At 35.2% G+C, this 23,447-nt stretch overlaps 1 protein-coding gene across 2 annotated transcripts in view; it reads left to right on the plus strand.

Annotated features, from left to right (window-relative positions):
- SYT14 (synaptotagmin 14) overlaps window positions 1–23,447 on the plus strand; it is a 218,826-nt gene that overhangs the window by 105,018 nt on the left and 90,361 nt on the right. For both annotated transcript variants that reach the window (XM_044673948.1, XM_044673949.1), the window contains exon 3: window positions 16,673–16,944. In XM_044673948.1, coding sequence (XP_044529883.1) covers window positions 16,673–16,944 — 272 coding nt within the window. The remainder of the gene's footprint in view (window positions 1–16,672; window positions 16,945–23,447) is intronic.

Consider the following 23,447-nt stretch of genomic DNA (forward strand, 5'->3'; position numbering starts at 1 on the left):
AAAGTATTCTGGAGAAGAGAACATTCAGCAATGGCAAATATTGCAAGAGATCAGGAAGCGTGAAGACAAAGAAAAGGCCAATGGGTTTGGCAATTAAGAGAGCACCAGTAACTTTGAAGGGAGACAAGTTTCAGTTAAATGATAAAGTCATAAGACATTGTAAGAGACTAAGAATCAAGTGAGTGAAAAGAAAAGTGACAATGTGGAATCATCCTTTTATAGAAGTTTGGCTTTAGAAGAGACATGAGATCCTTTGCGGTTCTACCTATAGGTTGCTAAATACCATAAGATTTCACAGAACCTCTCTATCTTGTTTTCTTTATGTACACTATAGACCACTAAAGTTGAAAAAACAATCTTTGTGTTGTACTTAAGCCTGGATCTATCACATTTTCCAACCAAGAGACTGACTGAGGGGCTATAAATACCCACTTCTATCTCCTAGTTCCCTATCATCAGGATAACCAAGGTCCAGTAGGCATTATTCATTTTTCACTACTCCTCTTCTCCTCTCCCATATACATAAATACTATATCACTTACCTTACTTCTGTTAATTGGGACAGCCAACTAGGTGTTCCAAGTCCTCTAGTCTTTCTTCTAAAATACTAGCCTGTAAAACAAAACAATTCATATCACACTTCCTGTTGAAATGGCTTTGTGAAGAGTTGTACTTTGTCTTTTTTATCTGTTTTTTCAAAACACCAGCTTCTAGTCTTATTTATTAATTCAATAGTTCTTTTACTTTTGGTTTTATTAATTTCTCCTTTGATTTTTAGAATTTCTAATTTAGTTTTCATCTGGGGTTTTTTAATTTGTTCATTTTCTAGTTTTTAAAGTTGCATGCCCAATTCAATAATCTCTGCCCTCCCTAATTTGTCAATATATGCACTCAGTGATACAAATTTTCCCCTTAGAACTGCTTTGACTGCATCCCATAGGTTTTGGTAAAAGGTCTCATCATTGTCATTGTCTTCAATTAAATTATTAATTGTTTCTATGATTTGTTCTTTCACTAACTTATTTTGGAGAATCATATTATTTAATTTCCAATTAGTTTTTGGTTTGCTTCTCCATGTATCTTGCTAATAACTATTTTTATTGCATTATGATCTGATAAGGTTGCATTTATTATTTCTGCTTGTTTGCATTTGTTTGCCATGTTTCTATGCCCTAATACATGGTCTGTCTTTGTGAATGTTCCATGTGCTGCTGAAAAGAATATGTATTCCTTTTTGTCCCTATTTATTTCTCCCCACATATCTATTAACTCTAATCTTTCTTATTTATTTTTTGGTTTGATTTATCTAGATCTGATAGGGGAAAGTTGAGGTCACCCACTAGTATAGTTTTGCTATCTATTTCATCTTTGAGCTCCACTAGCTTCTCCTTTAGGAATTTGGATGCTATACCATTTGGCGCATACATGTTGAGTACTGATATTTCTTCATTGTTTATACTGCCTTTTATTAGGATGTAATTACCTTCCCTGTCTCTTTTAACCAGATCTATTTTTACTTTGACTCTGTCAGAAATCATGATTGCAACTTCTACCTTCTTTTTCTCATTTGAAGCCCAATAGATTTTGCTCCATCCTTTTAGTTTTACTCTATGTATGTCTTCCTGTCTCATGTGTGTTTCTTGTAGACAACATATGGTAGGATTTTGGTTTCTAATCCACTCTCCTATTTGCTTCTGTTTTATGGGCATGTTCATCCCATTCAAATTAATAGTTATAATTATCAACTGTGTATTACCAGACATTTTGATTCTCTCTCCTTATCCTGCCCTTTCTTCTTTCACTATTTCCTTCTATACTAGTGTTTTGCTTTTAATCAATTCCCCTAATCCCCTCCCTTATTGTACTTCCCTTTCTCCGCCCCTCCATTCTTATTCCCCTCTTATTCTTCTATAGGGTCTTTTTAAGCTACGCCCCCCTCGCCCTCTCCCTTCCTAGTATTGCTTTCCCTCTCCACCAGTCCTTTTGTTTCCCTTCTACTTCTCTATAGGGCAAAAATCAATTCTCTGTCCCAGTGGATCTGATTGTTCTTCCCTCTTTAAATTGATTTCAGTATTAAGTATTAAATATTTCCTCTCTCCAACCTCTTTACCCTTCCAATGTATTGTTATTCTTCCTTGTTTGCCCCACGCACTTCTTTATGAAATATAAATTTATTCCATTTTGTTTTTTCCCATTTTTCTTAATATTACCTTCTTTTTTCACCCCTCTGGTTTTGTATATGTTTATACATACATACATATATCTCTTGACATTTCATCCTATACATTTTGTCACTGTTCCCTCTATATAAACTTCTTCTAGTTTACCCTGTTGATAATAACAATTTTTAATATTTACCAATATCTTCTTTTTTTCTAGGGATTCAAAACAATTGAACTTATTGGGTACCTTAAAGAAAAGATTCCCCACACACACACCTCTTAATTACCTTATGATGATTCTCTTGAGTTCTGTATTTGGGCATCAAATTTTCTGTTTAAGTCTGATTTTTTCTTTATGAATGCTTGGAAGTCCTCAATTTTATTGAATGACCATACTTTCCCCTGCAAAAGTATAGTCAATTTTGCTGGATAGTTGATTCTTGGTTGTAGACCCAGTTCTCTTGCTTTCCAAAATATTATGTTCTATGCCTTCAGATTCTTCAATGTAGATGCAGCCAGATCCTGTGTTATCCTAACTGTGGTTCCCTGGTATCTGAATGACTTTGTCTTAGCAGTTTATAATATTTTTTCTTTGGTCTGGTAGTTTTTGCATTTCACTATAATATTCCTGGAAGTTGTCAGTTGTGGATTAAATGTAGGAAGTGATCTGTGGATTCTTTCAATTTCTGCTTTTCCCTCTTGTTCGAGAATGTCAAGGCAGTTTTCTTGGATAATTTCTTGTAGGATGATGTCTAAACTTTTTCTTTTGTCATGATGTTCCAGTAAACCAATAATTCTTAAATTGTCTCTTCTAGCTCTGTTCTCCAGATCTTTGGTTGAATCAATTAGGTGTTTCATATTCTCCTCAAATTTTTCATTTTTTAATTTTATTTTATATATTCTTGCTGCCTTGTGAAGTCATTTGCTTCTAGTTGTTGAGTTCTATTTTTTAAAGACTGAATTTCAGTCTTTAAGACTGGCATTTTGGTAATCCTCCTTCTGGTCTGATTTTCTTTGTAGATCATCTTTTGCCTTCTTTGCTTCATTTTCAAGCTGGTTAATTCTGCAATTTAAGACTTTTATTTTCTTTTTTTAGTTCATGTGTTTCCTTTTTCAAATTGTCTTTAGCCTCTCTTGATTGCTTTTTGAGTTCCTGAAGTTCTTGAGTTAATTAAATGTTGAGATCTTTCAAAACCTGTGTCCAATTCGCTAGAGCTTCTTCCTCCTCTTCTATTTCATTTTCTCTCTTTTCACTTCCTTGAAAGAAGCTGTCAATTGTCATTTCTTTTCTCTTTTTCTATTGTTTACTCATATTTTTTTCCTTTCCTGTTAGATGGATTTAATGAGCTTTGATAAAAAGATCAGCTGGCAATGGAGGTTTGTAGTTACTTTCTCTGCAGTCTATGGGGGAGGAATGTTGGAGTTTCCCTGCCCTCTGAAGACTTCTTATCTGTCTAATTGATGGGATTAAGCCTGCATTGATTGGATTATTCTGTATTGCTTAATGTGCCCCAAGGCTAAAACCTGAAGAGGAAAAAAAAGTGGAGGGACAAGATGGAGTGTTTTCGCTGAGCTGTCCAGCAGTAGGGCCCCCCTGCTCTGTCCTGCTGTTTGACTTGGTTTTCTTTCCTCTTGAAGCCCTTTGTTCTCTATCTCAATGTGATAAAGCCAGGTGGTCTGAGGTTTGGCTCCATCTAAGCCACCATCTTCCAAGCGTTTTTGCTGTGTTTCTCTGGCTTTCTCCAGTCACCTCCCCAGGGCCTGTGTTCAACTCCCCTAGCCTAGCTCCAGCAAGGCCCTCTCTCCAGGCAAGTGCACCTGCCCACCAGCCTGGAGATTTCAGGGGCCACTGGAGACTCTGCACAGCATGTGGGGGAGGGGTCCTGGGATTCCCCCTCTATACCCTCAGACCCCACAGTTCAAGAATTCAAGCCTTTTTCTTGGTGTACCTCTTTACTGTCCAGCAGTAGGATCCCCCTGCTCTGTCCCGTTATTAGATTTGGTCCTCTTTCTTCTCAAAGAGCATTGTTTTCTATCTTGGTGTGGAAAGGTTGCGGAGGTTTTAAGATTTGCTCCATCTAAGTCTAATTCTTCCCAGAATTCTTTATTATATTTTCAACTCTTTAAAATAATCTTTTAGTAATGTGCTTGATGTAGAGTTGAATAGGTAAATTGATCCAGGTGGTATTATTATGTCTCAATATGGTCTAATGAACAACTAATTTTTCTATATGTAGGACAATGGAAATCCTCTGTTCTCAAAGTATTGTTTCCTAGAATATTCCAATTATTACTTGTACATAGTACCTTCCAACTATACCTTCATCACTCTTATAACTTTGTGAATCTTTTATTATTCCACATTTATCTTTTGTCTTCTCAATAAAGTTGTATGCTGCAAATGGATTAGTCATAGTCCATCTGGTTGAAGAACATGGTTGTGAGACATGCCTAAGTGTTCATTGCCCAGTTCTCCCCTGTGGCTACAAGCAATAAAAATTACTTTGAGTAAATAAAAAAATACAAAGTACTCTGTTACTTCTTTGATAGATTCACATAGAAAGGTCCTTTGTGGCAAGAAGAGGCTATTTTTCATCAAAATCTTAAGTAAAAGAAGAGAGAGGAGGAGAGATGTGAAGTTGTTTCAAGATAAAGAGAAAAGGAAAATCAGATAATGTGAGGAAGTTTCATTAATGAAAAATTCCCATTTCTTTTTAAAGTAACTCTAATTTTATTATGGGTAATTTTTCCCCTTTTTACTGAACAATTTTTGCTACATATAAATGGACAAAGATAAAAGATAAGAAACAAACACTTTTGCTGTCATTCATCCTACAATCAAAAGATAACATGATATCTAACCACTGTTTCTCTTCAGTTTGTTCCAGGTCTTATCATTGTCTTTATGCCTTGAAGAGAGGTGCTTGCTATTGATTCTTAATTCCTGAGGCATTATAGCTTCTGGAAGGCTTTTTCCTGTCATAGAAAGAATAAATATCTGTTTTAATCCAATTTTTCTGTTGCAAATGGCGAGGGCTTCCCCCTCACCTAGTTTCATTTTTTAAAACAGACAAATGTGGTGGAGTTTTTTGTTGGCTATTCCTTCAGATTCCACTTTTAAGTGTTTTATTTTGTCTAGATTAGGTATCACCAAACTTTTTCTCTAAAGGTCCCAATAGCAAATGTTTTAAGCTTTGTGGGCAAAGAGGTAAAGTTGAGGATATTATGTAGATATTTATTTAAGAGAGAAAACAAATTTTCACCAATATTTTCTTGACAAAAGTCAAATATAATAATAATTGAGTACATTCATTTTGTTTTTGTTAATACAGATTTAATGACATAAATGTAATTCCCTTTTGGGGGGACATTTCACTTAATAGGGGTTCAGAGTTAGTGTTCTTCATCATCAAAATTGATTTCAAATGTTCATCTGTTAATTTTGATCTGTTGTTAATGTTGATCTGTAATGAAATTTATGTATTTCATCTTTGAAAATATCTTTTCACACAGATAGGTACTGCCAAATGCTGATTTCGGTCCATGAGTATATGATTTAAACTGAGCCAAAAGGCTGATAGTTTTAAACAAGTTTATTTTTTCTGGACACATTTCCTTGGCTGATGCAATCAAATATGATTTAATTAACTCTCCATCTGTAAACAGCTTTCATTCTTGGCTAACAAATAAGCCACCTGGAAACTTACTTTGGATATAACATTATTTTCATTTTTTATTTGTGTTAAGAAATTGTACCATGATGAAATATTCCATTTTATATTTTCTAAATTTCTAATTGTTGCCTTTCTGTGAATTAGGAATTTTGTGATGTGTGTTTATTCTGTAATATTATTTATTGTATTCTTCTAGCACAGTTCCAGTGTCTTTGTACAATAAACACAATCTTTATCATCTAATTTGATAACAAAATAATCCACATTTCACTGTTCCTTAAAAGCAAGACTTTAAAGTCCACTTTTGTCTTCTTTTCATGTTTTGACATGTTAGGTGATAAAAAGTAAAGTGTCATTGCACAGTGATATACATGGCATTCTACCCTGTTGAGTTATAACTGTGTCAGTTCTTTTCATAATATGCAAAGCAGAAACATGAAGCATTCAGAGTGCCCCATAAAGTCTCTACTCTGTTGTAGCTACTCAGCTGTGCCATTGTGGCATGTCATTGAAGGCATAGACTATGCATAAATAAATGAACAGGGCTATGTTTTAATAAAACTTTATTTATGGACACCAAATTTTGAATTTTGCATAATTTTCATGTCAAAATAGTATCCTTTTAGTTTTTTCCCCCCAACCATTTAAAAGTGTAAAAACCATTGTTAGTTTGTGGGCCATACAAAAATAGGCAGTGGGCCTATTTATACTTGGTCAACCCCTTATCTAAATCAAAGGATCATTTCTTATTAAACTGTTTAATTTAAATATTCCTTGGACACCAAAACTTTCAAGGTCCATAATTATAATGTATCCTCAACTTTTTTAATTTACTAATTATATGTAATAACAAATTTTCACGTAAGTTTTCTGAAGCTATATGATCTAAATTGTCTCCCTTCTTTCCTTCCCTAACTACCCCCTCCCAAAGCTGTCAAGCAATTTGATCTGGGTTATACATGTATTATGCAAAACATATTTCCATATTGTTCATTTTTGTAAGCGAATAATTGTATAAAACCAGGATTCCAAACCAAAAACCCCAATAAAGTGAAAAATCATATGATTTCACTTGTATTCCAACTCCAACAGTTCTTTGGAGTTTGCATCCTCTGCTCTTTAGAAAAGATCACTCTGCCTTTTGCTTATACCTCTACCTTATGCAACAGGGGTTTCTTTTCTCCCTCCATAGATTACATCTTATAGGATTGCTTCTTGTTCAGCAAAAGATGTCACACCCTTCAGGGTGTGTGCCTAGCAATCAAAATAGATGACATCTCTGAAAAGTAAGTCCTTCTTGAGTCAAAAAGAAAGCCAGCCCTGGCCATTAAGTGCTGAACTCTTGGAGAGGAATAAACGCAGGGGGCCTTGTTAAATGATCCATCTAGCAGAACCCCCTTACTCAGAGTGAGTAGCATCAGGACATTACAATAAGAGAAAGAACATTGGGGTTTTATACTTTTAGAGATAGGAGTTGACTTGGCCACATCTTCCTAAATGTGCTTCCCTCTTTTCATTTAACCTAAATGTATGTCCTCTGGGTATGTAGGAGAATATGCCATTGATTTATGGGAGGAAGTGGTTTATAGTAACTGTTGTTGAAATACCATCTTAATAAATGCTTTTAAATTCAGTTTATTCTCTATTAAATGTAAACATTCCTGTGGGGGCTTGTGAGCTATATAATTTTGTAAATATGGATCCATAGAGACCCTTTAACTTGGAAGTAGTTGATCTATGAGGATTCAACTCATGAGTACAAGTTGGTCAGAGGAGTAATCCAGAGGAAGTACTACATCTTTATGTAATTACCTATATACATATATGCATATCTAAGTAAAGATATTATATCCTCTCTGGACATATCTACATACACGTATATGTCAATATATCTATGTATATGTATGCATATATAATCTATATGTATACATTTGTGTGTATGTATAACTACACATCTATAAATATGTGGATAGATCTATATATATAGAAATATGTATGTATATATGTATACATGTGTATCTATGTATGTATGTATATATGCAGGTCCACATTGATTTAACTTCTTTCACTTAGAAATGTGTTTCTCTAGGAGGACTTATAACTGGCATATATCAAAGTCCAGCTCAACAACTGCTACAGATTGTGTTTGGGGAGGGACAGCTCAACCCTGAATATTGATTAGGCCTGGAAATTTGTTTTCATGGATCATAGGGAGTTAAACACTAATGCAAGATGCCAATGAATAGTTGGAGCATCATTATCACCTTAACTAAGTAAATAAAATAGCTCTGTGACTTTTTCACTTTGATAAACTCCATTATATGTCCCCATGGGAAAACTGTTTTCCCATGTTGGATGTTGTCCAATATAAGCTAAAATATTTTGCTAATATTTAGTCTTTATAGTAGTAGAGGAGGGGACCTGGGCTTGATATCCCAAGAAGATTGGAGCAATCCTTTTCCAATTACAAGGCTAATGTCTAACATCTATGGCAGATTTAACTATGTCACAAAGGAATCTATAGTGCTTCAGCAGCAAACAAAATCATTGTTTGCTCTGCAGGTTAAAGGCACCTATTTAAAATCTACCTTACCCATTCAAAGACACTGTCCTCAGCTGGCACTGATCATATTGAGTTATAGAAATTAATCAACCTAAAAAATTATGCTCTGTTATTCTGTTTCCCAATAAAAATAAATACCCCCAAAATCCCAACAAAGATAAATTTTTGTACATAATTCACTTTATTATTTTCATGAATAATTTATTTTAGGCTAAAGAGAATTGCAAAATATTAGGCACATCTTAATATTGAAAAGATAGTGTGTTTTGGCTAAAAATTACCTAGTGTAATTCCAAAAACTATTATTTGCATTAAATATTAACATAAGAATTTTATATTATGTTGATTTTGTTCTCTTGATTATGGAGAAACATGTGACTCAATTTTTTATATTATTGATTATACATGACTTTTTAATTAAATATGGTTTATTATAAGGTTTTTTCACTTAGAGGTAAGCTTTCAAAAAAGACATAGAAAGCTGTGTGGATATTTCTGCTTTTCTGACATTTGTGAATCACTTTAGCTGGTGACAGAGATGATTGACTATAACAGCCCTTTTCTTTTACAGAGCCCTTATGCAGTTTTCCCATGGGGACATATAATGGAGTTTATCAAAATGAAAAAGTCACAGAGCTATTTTATTTACTCAGTTAAGGTGATAATGATGCTGACAGTTGTCTGGACACTTAGACTCTTCTAGGTTATTCAGAGGGAAATAATTTTTTGTATCTCCCAATCTTTTTTGAATAAAAGTATAAATTGGAATATAACTACAGGGTTGTCATTGTCTTTCATTTTATTCTGCTTGTAGGCATTTTGATATCCAAAGTAGGTTGTTCATAGTGCCTCTCAGATGCCAAGTGTTCAAAAGGAAAGCCTACTTACCTCTTTGACTATTATAACAGAGAGAGATGTTCTCAGCTGTGAAGTTCCAAGCAGTAGTTAAGGAATTGAAAGCTAAAGTCATATTCATAATTAAATGACAAGTAGGGACTGTTTACTGTATATGAGGGATGTTAATGAGAAGATGATTGTGGATGTTTTATAACACTTTGAGATTTGCATAGCATTTTGCATTTATTATTCTGTTTGATCCTCACAGTAGCACAATGAAAGGCACATTTAAGAGAGGTTAAATGACTTGTCTTATGGGGGAATTCTTATGGGCAACTCAAATATTACTAGGTTTAGAGAAAGGGGAGAAGGAGGACTGACTGGACAGGGATAACAGACTGGACTAACAAACTGGGGGAACACAAACCCCTCCAAAGAACATCATCGAATCAAACCTTAGCATAAGTATTGTGTGTACCAGTTTTACTATTATATTTGAAACATGTTCAGCAAATAATCCAAAGCTCTGGTCTACATACCATGGAAGAAAGAAAGAAAGAAGTCATTATCTTTGTCTTCATGGTGCTTACAGTGTAGTAGATATAGTATGCACACATTGTGAAAGTTCAGGAAGAGGCACAAAGTACTGCATAATTTCAAAATTGAGAAAGATAACTTCTGCCTGTCTTCAGGGAATTGCATGTCATTTGTCCTGGCAAAGGGGAGGAATTGGTGAAGTGAGGCTTTCTGTGAAGAATAGGAACAAAATATAGAAGTAGGAAACCACTGGAGTGTGACAGGAAAGATTCAATTTGACTGGATAAGGTACATGAAGGAGAGAAAAGGAATATCAATTTATAAAGGCAGGCTAATATCCAATCATGGAAGACATTAAACATGTTTATTTCAACAGAGCATGATATTTTCACTATTCTAAGGCACAACATAAAATTCTTATTAATGCTGCATTTAAAGGGATGCTATACTTAGTATGCTACGATACAGATAAATGCTAGTGTATTTGATTTGAGAACTAATTTAGCAACTCTTAGGTATCTTATGTAGTATGATGCCATTACTCTAATAATTCCTTACCTTTTTCATAAGCATTTTGTATATGAACTAAGGAAAAGGAAATTATATGCATATAAGTTTTCACTCACACATAGAAATGGTCATTTCATAACACTTGTTAGGGATAGTTTGCAAATTCCATTCCATAAAAACAAGCTTTAGTAGGGACCTTGTGGACTGAAAAAGCAGATGAGGACTATGGTAATGCAATGAGTGACATTTATTGTAGAATAAGGGATTTAATTTTATTTTCACATAGTCAAGAGAGGGAATAAATAGAGTGTGGTAATCAAGGGTTGCACATTAGTAGCCCACCTAGTGTTTGCATCCTTGATCCAGGATGAAGATAAATAACAAGAGCCTGCAACTTCTAAACAATAGTGATAGTTTAGGCTCAAGAGACCTAAAGAAGAATAATTCATGGAGGGAAGTTTCTAGTGTAGTGACCCATCCTTTGCTATATTCTGTTTCACATTGAAGACATAAATAGAATGTGTATACAATTTTCAGTTGACAGTAATAGAGAGTAATAAAAGTATAAAAATAATAAACAGAACTAGGAACTACAAAGAATATGACAGTTATAGGATGATAATTAAAATCTAACAGAATAAAATTTAATAGGTATGTAGGTCAGGCTCTACACTTGGTCTTGAAAAAGCTGAATTACACAAATATAGAATGGGGAAAACTTGACTAGACATGGTTCCTATGAAAAACACCTGGATATTTTAGTGGATTGTAAGCCTGATATCAATCAGTAGTGTTACATGGAACCTCCCCTCCTCCAAATTCAATACAGTCATAGGTTAAATTAGTAGAAACACTGTGTCCAGAGCAAATGATGGTACAATCCTATTATACTCTGTTTTATTATAACTATAACTAGAATAGTGAGTTTTTATTGGGGGCATTGTATCTTAGGAAGGTCATTGAGAAAATGGAGCAAAATCAGAAGAGGATGACCTAGTATTGGGAGCTTTAAGCAAAATGCTCTTAATTATTGAAAAAAAAAAGCTACTGAATCAGCGAAGTAATTTCACAATAAAAAGCAAGCAGATTGCTATTTTTAAAGCTTACTGATGAAGGTCATTGGGAATAGGTTAAGAAGCAGTAGCGAAGTGGAAAGTTGTAAGGAAGTGTGCAAAAACTTATTTTCAGGAGGAGGAGAAGGAAATGTGCAGTGATTTTTGTTCTTATGTTCAAGTTCCACAACATATATATCAACTGTGTCTAGAAGCTTTTTGCATTGGGCTTTTTGGTAGGAAACTATTCATTGTAAAAGTCAGATGAATAAGCATTATCTCAAAAGAAAGCAAAAAGATGGAGTGCTTGAGTGAGACATTATTTATAACTAATTATTGCAGTGATGGGCAAACTTTTTAAAGAGGGGGCCAAAGGAAAGGAAATGCTCATCTGCCAGTCTGTTTCTAAGGCAACTCTTTCGAAGTTTCATTGTATTGTATCCTACTCATTGTATTTGTCAGATTAGGAATAATGTCAGACCATAGTTTGCCCATCACTAAACTTGGATTCCCAGCAAGGCTGACAGACATGGCCTGTGAGCAGGTTGCCAAGGGAATTTTCCCCAAGTGATACTGGCAAGTGTGATGGAGGATGAAGAATCTCATTTCTAGCCCATGTGGGGATTTTTGTAATCACATTTATAGAATGTATGTCATTTGTTTGGTTTTGGTACTGGCAAGTGTGATGGAGGATGAAGAATCTCATTTCTAGCCCATGTGGGGATTTTTGTAATCACCTTTATAGAATGAATGTCATTTGTTTGGTTATGGTATATGGTATCTGTTATAGCTACATAACTCTTCTCTGTACTCAAAGCTTAAGTTAGACTCCCTCCTAGAAGTAAAGGTAAAAGGGTTCTGGAATACTTCTTCATTTTCCAGATTGCCAGGAGGAATAAAGTGTTTCTTAAAAAAAAAAACTAAATGGAGGGGAAGAGGGCATCCAGGTGAGTTAGTGCATATAGTACCAGGCCTGGAGATGAGAGGTCCTGGATTCAAATATGATCTCAGACATTTCTTAGCTTTGTGACCCTGGGCAAGTCACTTAACATTCATTGCCTAACTCATGCTCCTCTTCTGCCTTGGAACTGATACTTAGTATCAATTCTAAGAGAAGGTAAGGGTTTATGGAGAAAAAAGAAGGGGAAAATGATCCAAATCATTAATAATAAGAGAAATGCAAATTAAAAATTTTCTGAGAGTTTATTTCCCATTTATCAGTTTGGTTAAGAAAATGGCAATATTGGCAGCTGGGTAGCTCAGTGGATTGAGAGCCATGCCTAGAGATGGGAGGTCCTAGGTTCAAATCCAGCCTCAGACACTTCCCAGCTGAGTGACCCTGGGCAAGTCACTTGACCCCCATTGCCTATCCTTACCTCTCTTCCACCTATAAGTCAATACACAGAAGTTAAGGGTTTAAAATTAAAATAAATAAATAAATAAATAAAAGAAAAAAAGAAAAAATGGCAATATGAACCAGCAATGTGAAGCAAAAATTAACATTACTTTAGTTAGCATTAGTAGAGCCATTAAGTCCAGAAAAAGTGAGGCGATAATCTAACTGTGGTCAGCGGGGCATACTTACATTACCATAGGTAGATATTTGAATTGTTCCAATTATTCTGGAAAATAATTTGAAGCACTACCCAGAGTAACTATATTTTGTGGTGCACTTAGGAGGTGCAGTGGATTGTGGTCCTGACCTGGCATCAAGAAAATCTAAGTTTTAATCCAGCCTCAGAAATTACTAGCTGTGTGGCCATAGGCAAGTCAGTTAACCTTTATCTGCCTCAGTGTCCTTAACTCTAAAATAAGGATAATATAACACCTACCTTCCAGAGTTATCTTTACAAATGTATGATGCCAGGCATATGTGTATAGATAGCATAGTGCTTGGTACACTATATAAATGTTAGCTATTACTGCTATTATTATTATTAATATTATTATTTACATGCTCTTTGGCCAAGCGATACTGCTACTGGACATTTACTATAGGGAGCTTAAAGATAAAGGGGGAAAGGACTTGGGCAAAAATATTCATAGCAGCAATTGTTGTAATAAAGAGCTGGAAACAAAGTAAGTACCTAACAATTGCTGAATGACTGAACAAATTGTGGTATATGGAATGGCATTACTATTGAAATGTGAGAAATGACAAAAAAAATGGATTCAGAGAAACCTGGGAAGACTTGTATCTACTAATACAAAATAAAATGAGCAAGGCCTAGAGAAGTATTTTCAAAATGGTCATAGTACTTAAATACATCTGTGATCTCACTAATTTAGAAGTTTCCTCCAGTGTTGCAGATGTATCTGCTAATCCTGTGGACACATGCCGTAAGTTCACCCCAGAGAGGTCACCCCTTGTGCTGAAAGCCTTCAACACTTATTCTTAACTCTTCATTTGGGCCAGGGAAACACTCTGGCTTTCTGCTTGTCATTTGTCATTCTTCCTTTATGATCTTAGTCCTCCTCTTCTTCAGAATTTCTCATTGATTCTGTGCTATAACCTGATCATACCACCACACACCTATTAATTGTCCTCTGTATGATACTAATTTTTAATTCCTCGAAGGTATTTGTATTCCATGTCTTGCAGTCATATAGATTTAAAAGTTTAAAATTGGATATATAATTAGAATGAATATTAGTATTAAAAAGGTGAGTCTTCGCTATCATGAGAGGATTAGAATTATTAAAGGAGCTTTGCAGTTTTCCAAAGGTAATCCAGTCCACTCTCTTTTACCTGTTCATCTGAGAACCTAATTCACTGCCCATCTGGGCTATCTGCCTCAGATATGCATACCGATGGACAAACTCTGTATGGTGTTCATTCAAATTCATATTGCAAGCTGTATAATATACATTTTTCATCTACTGAGTCTTCCTTGTGTAGTTGGACAAGCCATACTCCTTTGAGTGGTTACAGATCTCTAGAATATGATGACACCAGCAGCCTGTTATCTACAGCCAGAAGCATCTGGAGGACTTCACATTTTACAAGGGTTCTCTCTTTGAGTTGGTCTCTGTGCTACATTTTCTCCATCTTTGTAGGAGATATATTTGGTGGACCTGTATCTTCCAGTTTCATGTCTTACCTCACATTTATTTTCAGAATGTTATTTTGCAGGATAAATTCTACTGTTATGCCTTACCAGGAATCTTAAGTGATTTTGTCATATGAATGATAACAATATTTCTGACCATAAAGTAGCATTCTGTCCTTGCAAATCAAATACTTATTCATAATCAACAAACAATAAATATAATAGAATGTTATATTTTCTAAGTCTTTAGTTAATTGTGAAATGATACAGATGTGGTTCAATTTGAATATCACTTACAAAACACCTTATTCCTTGCTCATATCTTCATCAAGGGTACCCTAATTCACATATTGGTGAAAATCATAAAATTTTAGATAGATGGGAGAATTGGCATCAGTAATTATTGATGTTCTTAATTGCTTTTTTTGTATTAATAAGGCTCAAGATTTTTTCTATACCTAATATCTTCCATTCCTTCAGATATTTTGTATTAGTCCCTTTGCATATGAAACATGTTACTCCCTTATGGATCTCCTTCCCTGTGTTCTCTCTAGTGCAATTTCTAACTCCCTCTATAAGCAAATTCCAGGATATGACATGAAGCACCAAGTGTGGTATTTCTACTTTCTCTGATGGAGAAAACAGTTTATCATAATGATTTTTATAAATCTTTTCCATTTTTCTTCCATTTGTACTCCTCCCTCCATTTCCATTCTATATGTCCTTGGGATGACTTGGCTTAGTTTGATATCTTACAGAGCTTTTTAAAAATTGATTATCCTCCATTGCTTCTGCTTTTTGAGATGATATTGCTCATGATTATGCATTATCCTTCTTTGAAAGATCACGCAATCAAGTTTATATTCTGTTCCACTACTGACTTTATCAGCCTTCTCTTTCCATTCTGCATTTAAGTTAGATGCTTACTAAGGATCTTTATAGGACTGCTACTGTGATCTGTGCTTGGCTTTCTGATGTATATAAGATTTTAATCATTGCCATGGATAAATGCATAGATGTTATGCTTATCTTTCCTCCCAGACCTAACCTTCTTTCCAACTTCCCTATTACTATCTGTAATACTGTAAGTACTGCCATCTACCCAGGTACCCAGGCTCACAGTCTCAATGTCAATTCTCACCTCACAATTAAACCACATATCCAGTCTGATGCCAAGTCTTATTGCCTCTAACCTCATAGTATCCCTCTTATGATTTTTCTCTCTTACTCCCACAGCTGCCACCCTAGTGTAGGCTCACATCACCTCACACCTGCCCATAATCTATTCTCCATTTAGTTGGCCAAAGTGATCTTCCTTTTAAAACATTTGTCTGTTCATATCCCTCTCCCCCAGTTAACTATGGTAGCTCCCTATTACCTTCAGAATCAAAATATAAAATCTTACGGTTAGCATTTAAAGCCCTTATATCCTGACCCCTTCTTTCTTTTCCTGCCTTTTTATACTTTACTCTCCACCATGTATTCTACAGTCCAGCAAGGGTTATCTTTTTGCTGTTCCTCTCACATTATACATCCTCCTTTGATTCTGTGCCTTATCCCTGGAATGCTACTCTACTTCATTTCCATCTGATGTTTTCCCTGGCTTCCTTCAAGACTTCACCTCCTTTAGGAATCTTTTCCCAGTCTTTCTGCCCCTCCAGTCCCACCCAAATAGAGCTTTCTCTCTCAAATTGCCTTCCGTTTATATCTCATGTATGTTCCTAGTTAGAATGTGAGGTCTTTGAAGGCAGGAACTGTGTCTTTGCATTTCTTTGTATTCCTAGAACTTAGCACAGTGCTTGGCACATAGTGCTTTGTAAATGTTTATCAAATCTGCAGATAACAGAAAGTAGAAAATCATAGCCAAATGTAGAGTCAGGGTGCTGCTCATTTGCATGAGTTTACATGTAAACAACAGATTATAAATGTGAACTACATTTGGGTTATAATAGGAGTTTTTAGCCTTAAAGGAGAAAAAAGCAGTTCCTTCTATTAAAATAATTTTCTTTGGATCTCTGTGTTGCTTCAACATTGTTTTAATTGTGTCTTTTGTCTTTTTCAGTGGAACAAAAATACCTTGTCATTTCCCCAAATTCTGTTTTACATGTTTAGAGGGTTAGATGGTGATGGCTTTATCTCTTTTCAGAATTAACAGAGATAAATTGCATCTATAAATATTACAGTCCAAAATGATGTGAAATTTTTCAGTGAAATATTTTAATCATCTAATTCTACCACATATTATATTAAAATTTAAAGTATAACGAGAATTCTCACTCATTCACAGCAAACTGCATTCAAAGAATGAGAAGAACACCTCCACTGGATGAATTGCAGCCACCACCATATCAGGATGACAGTGGCTCTCCTCATCTTTCATGTACACCTTCAGAGATTGGTGACAGTAAATGTGAATTTTCTCACTGTAGCAACAGTCCAAGATGTTCATACAATAAATGCCCAAGCGAAGGAAGTACAGGACATGAAATAGAAAGTTTTCATAATAAAGGCTATGAAGAGGATGTGCCCAGTGACAGTACTGCTGTTCTTAGCCCAGAAGTAAGTAAAAGGGTACATAATGTTTCCTTATGGTCTTTTGGGTAACAGTATAGCACTGTGCTGGCAAAAAAAAAAAAAATAAAAAACCTATGTCACATGTGCTGGAGGGGGCTGCTCCCTTTACCTTCTCCATGTGTGCCTGAGGACATTTTTCATATCACCCACTCCCCTGCCCAGCAGCTCAATGGGAGTGCTTCCTCCCTCCCCTGTCTGGGGTAAGGCAGGGAGCTCAAATGTAGGATGAGAATTATAGTTTGGGCACTTGGTCTCTAAAAGGTTCACCATCATTGGTATAGCACTTTGAGTTTATTTGATCTTGTCTTTGCTAGTTCATTATCTCATTTTAAATTCTGACACACTTGACCAGAGCCATTTAACTTTATGGCAAGGAGTCTTATCTTTCTAGTATACTGGAAAGCTGAAAAGTGAGCAGTTGTGGGGAGGGGAGACAAGATTTTATAAATAGGCTTGCCAACATTATTATTTCCACTTTAAAAAAGTAATGTCAGTTCCTTGATATAATGAATTTTGGCACTATTTATGTATTGGTATCTTCAAGAGTAATTTTTTTTCATTTTGGTGAATTACATTTCTAACTCATAATGAGCTTAAAATAAAAGTGATATTTTTTACATCAATATAAATGGATTTCATTTTCTTTATTTTCATGGTAAATTTGATTTGAGGGATATTTCAGTGTTTTTTGTTTTTGAGACCAAATTGAGACGAGAAATGTAAGTTGTTTATATTAGATTTTTGAAACTATTTGGAAAGAATTGGTGGTGGGAAATTTTTTTTCTGTAGGAATACAGCTACAACTTTTATTTTAATTACTTCTTCCTAACAGTGTCCTCAATGGATAATTTCCCATTACAAATTAAACATATGTCATTGTGGACATTGACTCCTAACATTTAAAGAATGATTTTCTAAATAAATGAAAAATACTCTTTGAAGGATATAAAGGACAGTGGACCATGAGTGACAAGACCTGGTTTCATAAGTTCTAAAATCTTAAAGTTTAAGGCTTTCATGAGAGATGCTATGTACATTTAGGAATTCTCTACCAATCAAGTTTAGTTCTCTAGACATTTTTTAAAACTCTGTGGTAGGTATACAAGACCTTTTTTGGTTAAGTTCTAAAGAGGGAGGTGATGGGTAACTGAATGTACACATACTTAATCAACTCTACATGAAACACATTGGCTATCACATGAAATAAGATTAAATTCTGGATTTTTAAGCTTTTTTATGAAATTTGCAATAATTTTTAGTAGATAAGGCCTTTCCTCAACTGTCAATGACTCCTTAAAAATCAAGTTGTTCATCTTTTGTATCTATTTACCTCTCTCTGTATATACTCTCTCACCTTTCTAGAGTAGATGCTTCTTTAGAAATGGTAGGAGCAAAGATTTAAAGATGAAAGGGACCCTGGTAGCTAGAAATTCATAAGTCCAAACCATGCTTCAGATGTAACCTTAGGGAAATCACTTAACTCTTTTCAGTTTCAATTTCCTTCTGTATAAGTTAGGGATATTAAGAGCACCCACCTCCCTGGGTGGTTGTGTGAATCCAATGAGATAACATATATATACATATACATAAATATATATATAAATACTATATATACATATGTAGTATTATATGTACATATAATACTATAAAAAATGGTAGCTATTATAATTAAGTCACTCACCCTTTGTTCAGGTTTTTGTTGTTGTTAGAGTTACTTCTCTTTAACCAGGGCCTTCACTTGGTAGTTTCCCATTACAAATTAAAAAGAGGTCATTATGAATATTCGTAACTCCTGACAATTACAGAATGATTTTCTTAAAAATTAAAATATCCCCCTGGTGGAGAAGTATGGCTTTAGTGGAAAGGACAGGGGCCAGGAATAAAAAGAACTAAGTTCTGATTTGTTTCTGCCACATATTAGCTATGTGACTTCAGATTCTCAGTTTCCCAAACATTTAACTGTCTTTCCTTATTCCTTATTTAAAGGGAGCTAGGTCGTTCAGTTGGATAGAGCCCCAGACCTGAAGACAGGGGGTCCTGGGTTCAAATATAACCCTTGACACTTCTTAGCTGTGTGACCCTAGGCAAGTCACTTAACCCACATTGCTTAGTTCTTACCATTCTTCTGTCTTAGAAATGATACTGTCTGGAGGTAAAAGTTTAGGAAAAGGCTATTACGAAGATCAAATAAGAAAATATTCCTGAAATCATGTTGAAAATCATTTTAAAGATGCAATATAACATAGTGGTAGAGACAAAGCCTCAAAGCCAGGAGGACTTAGGTTCAAGTTTTACTTCTGACACATAGACCCTGGACATCACTTAACCTCTAGATATCCTAGATAATTTTCTAAGATGCCATTTTTATAGAAATGTGCTAACCTATACTGATGGAGCTAGTTTCCTCCCTGGGCATCACATATCCTGATGAAATAACAAGTGTCCAGATTCTATCCCCATCCCTAAATAACTAAACTAAATAACTAAAATTCAAATCATCATCATCACTACGATTGATGCTATAATTTTCTTATTAAAATGTATTAGAATTTGATAGATATTTATAATAAAATTATTTTGTCAGGCATATTAGCTTAAAACCTTTTATTTTCAAGCTTTCATAAATTTCCCATAGAAAACAGTATTTTTGTAGGTTATCAATAGTGTTTTTAAATAATCTAAAATTTCATCAGTGTGGATGTACAAAACAATCCATAACACTTAGTGGCCAAAATATCATTACTTTAAAGTAGTCAACCTGGTAATGAGCATCCTCAAACTTACTGTAGAGTAAGTCTGGTCCCTGGGCAATAAACATCAGTCAACAACATTTAAGTGTGCCACTATATACCAAGTACTGTGCTGAGCACTAGAAATAAAAAGAAACGCAAAAGATTGTTCTTGTTTTCAAGAAGTATATATAGTTGATTGGGGGCAGCTGGGTAGCTCATTGGATTGAGAGCCAGGCCTAGGTCCTGAGTTCAAATCTGGCCTCAAACACTTCCTAGATGTGATACTGGACAAGTCACTTAACCCCCATTGCCTAGCCCTTATTGCTCTTCTTCCTTGGAACCAATACACAATATTGATTCTAAAATGGAAGGTAAGGGTTTTTTTAAAAGTATATAGTTGAATGATGGGGAAAATATGCAAACTACATTCAAACAAGATATATACAGGATAAATTAGAGAAAATCAATAGAGTGAAGGCATTAACATTCAGGAAGATCATGAAATGCTTCTTACAGAAACCAAGATTTTAGCCAAAATCCAGGAAGCCAGGGAAACTAGAAAGCACACATGAGATGGGAAGAATCCAGGCCTGACCTAGCAGTACCATATCTTAAACTGCACTACAAAGTGGTAATCATCAAAACAATATGGTCTTGGCTAAGAGAGAGAAGGATTGATCAATTGAATAGACTTGGGGTAAATGACCTCAGCAAGATAATGTTTGATAAATGCAAAGAATCCCAGCTTTTGGAACATCCACCATTTGACAAAAACTGCTGAGGAAATTGGAAAACAGTATGGAAGAGATTAGGTTTAGATCAGTGTCGCATACCCTATACCAAGATAAATTCAAAATGGGTAAATTATGTAAATATAAAGAGGGAAATTGTAAGTAAATTAGGTGAACATAGAATAGTATGCCTGTCAGATCTATGGGAAAGAAAAGAATTTAAGACCAAGCAAGAAAGAACATTGCAAAATACAAAATGATTAAGTTTGATTACATTAAATTAAAAAGTTTTGTACAAACAAAACCAATGCAACCACATTAGAAGGGAAGCAACAAATTGGGAGGAAAATTTATAACAAAGACCTCTGACAAGGTCTAATTTCTCAAATTTATAAGGAGCTAAGTCGATTGTACAAAAAATCAAGCTATTCCCCAATTGACAAATGGGCAAGAGACATGAATAAGCAGTTTTCAGATAAAGAAATCAAAACTATCAATAAGCACATGAAAATGTTCTAAATCTCTCATAATTAGAGAAATGCAAATCAAAACAATGCTGAGGTACCACTTCACACCTAGCAGATTGGCTGATATGAAAGTAAAGGAAAATAATAAAGGTTGGAGGGGTTGTGGCAAAATTGAGACACTAATGCATTACTGGCAAAGTTGTGAATTGATCCAACCGTTCAGGAAGGCAATTTGGAACTAAAAGAGCTTTAAAAGAATGTATACTCTTTGATCCAGCCATACCACTAATAGGTTTGTGCCCTAAAGAGATAATAATGAAAAATGTTTGTACAAAAATATTCATAGCCACACTCTTTGTGGCAGCAAAAATTTGGAAAATGAGGAGGTGTCCATTGATTGGGGAAAGGCTGAACAAATTGTAGTACCCGATGGTGATGGAATATTATTGTGCTGTAAGGAATGATGAACTGGAGGATTTCTATATGAAATGGAAGAACCTCCAGGAACTGATGCAGAGTGAAATGAGCAGAACCAAGAGAACATTATACACAGAAAGTGAAACATCGTGGAACAATATAATATAATGAACTTTGCTAATACAAGACAATCCCAAGGGACTTATGAGAAAGAATACTTCCCACATTGAGAGAAATTACTGTGGGAGTAGAAACACAGAAGAAAAACAAATGACTTATCCTTTGTTTGTATGGATATATGATTTGAGGTTTGGGTTTTAAAAGATTGCTATATTACAAAAATGAAAAATATGGAAATAGGTATGTGATAACATTTATATAACCTAGTGGAAATCCTTATTAGATCTGAGAGAGGAGAGTTTAGAGAGGAGGGAAAGAAAATGAAATATGTAAACATGGAAAATATTTTTAAAATTAAAAACTAAAAAAAATTAAAAAAAAGAATCTAGGCCTGAGAGATAACCAATGAAAACTCTCATTCAGGAGATGGGGTGTCCGTCACTGAGTTATAGGATATATTGTAAGGTGTTAAGATATGTCAGTCTTTCATTAAGCAAGTGCATGCCGTGGACTAGAAATTAAAGACTATACACACACACACACACACACACATTTATTTATTTATCAGTCCCTGCCTATATATCTCAGTCCCTGCTCTCAAGGAGCTCACAATCTAATTGAGAGACCACATGCAAAGCATATATAAAGGATAAAGGGGAGACAGTTAACAGAGGAAAGGTACTTAGCATTAAAGAGGAATGGATAAAACTTCCTGTAAGAAGACTGGAATGGTAGGAAGGAGCCAGATTATGGAGGGCTTTATTACCAAATAGAGTATTATAATGTTTGATCCTAGAGGCAATAGGGAACCAATAGCATTGTTCTAATAGAGTAATGACATTGTCAGGGCTGCACTGTAAGATGACCGATTTGACAAACTGAATGGAAGATAAGCTGCAATGGAAAGAGTTTTGAGTCAGGGAGAACAATCAGCAGGCTACTGTAACATGGCCCAGGCAGGAAGTGGCGAAGGCCTCTATCAGGGTGGTAGCAGTTGTAGGGGGTGCAATTTAGGAAAGATGTTACAAAAGTTGAATCAATAATTGGATATGGGAGTCGAGAGAGAAAGAGGGTTGGGATTAGTTTGGGGTCCTGGTTGACTGGAAGGATAAATGGTACCCACCGCAGCAATATTGAAGTTAGGAAGAAAGAAAGGTGCATCTGGCTCCAGATCGCAGCTCTTGCACTTCAGAGCTCCCTGACTTTGATTAAGCCACCCCACATCCCCAAACTTCAGTTAACTCATGTATAAAATAATATATATAAAATAAGAGTTGAAAAGTCTAAATTTTCCCGAAGGACTTTCTCAGCTTCAAATCAGTATTATGATCTACTGATTCTAAGCTCAAGGAAAAGCTAGCTTTTCCACTATCCCAGATAACTGATTGAATAAACATTCTAACTAGTAGGGCAGAAAATCTGATATGAAAGTCTGACATTTCTGTAAAAGCACCTATTTAGAATTAGCACTCACCTCATTCATTCTGTACACCCACCTTAGTTCTGGCTGCTAACTATTCATAGGATCATTTCACAGATTCAGATGAGGCTTTGGAGGCAGAGCAGTTGAGCTCTGGGGGCCCAAAGGTATATCTATTGCCAGGATCCCAGAGGAAGTTACAAGCATCTCTCTTATTCTAGCACCAAATAGAGGTACCTGTATAAAAACAAAGTGGGATCTAATGGCTGTGCTGGTAGGCCTTAATATTGTGATTATACATTGTGGTGTTGATAAGCTAATGTAGTTCTCAGGATTCTGATCTGTGTTCCCTTGTTTTGTGACTAAGTCTCTGAGAATGGCTTGTGCTTTGGATTTTGCTGTAATCTGCATAGTTTTAGGCATATTATACCAAAGACCTTAGCAATGAATATGTCACAGAATAGCTAGGTGGCACAGTGGGTAGAGTGGCAGCCCTAAAGTCATAAAAACTTACCTTCCTGAGTTCAAATCTGGTCTTAGACTCTTACTAGCTCTGACCCCTAGGCAAGTCCTTTAAGGCTGTTTGCTTTGAAAAAGGTCA

Source organism: Gracilinanus agilis, chromosome 4 (genome assembly GCF_016433145.1).
Source record: "Gracilinanus agilis isolate LMUSP501 chromosome 4, AgileGrace, whole genome shotgun sequence".
NCBI classification, from domain to species: domain Eukaryota; kingdom Metazoa; phylum Chordata; class Mammalia; order Didelphimorphia; family Didelphidae; genus Gracilinanus; species Gracilinanus agilis.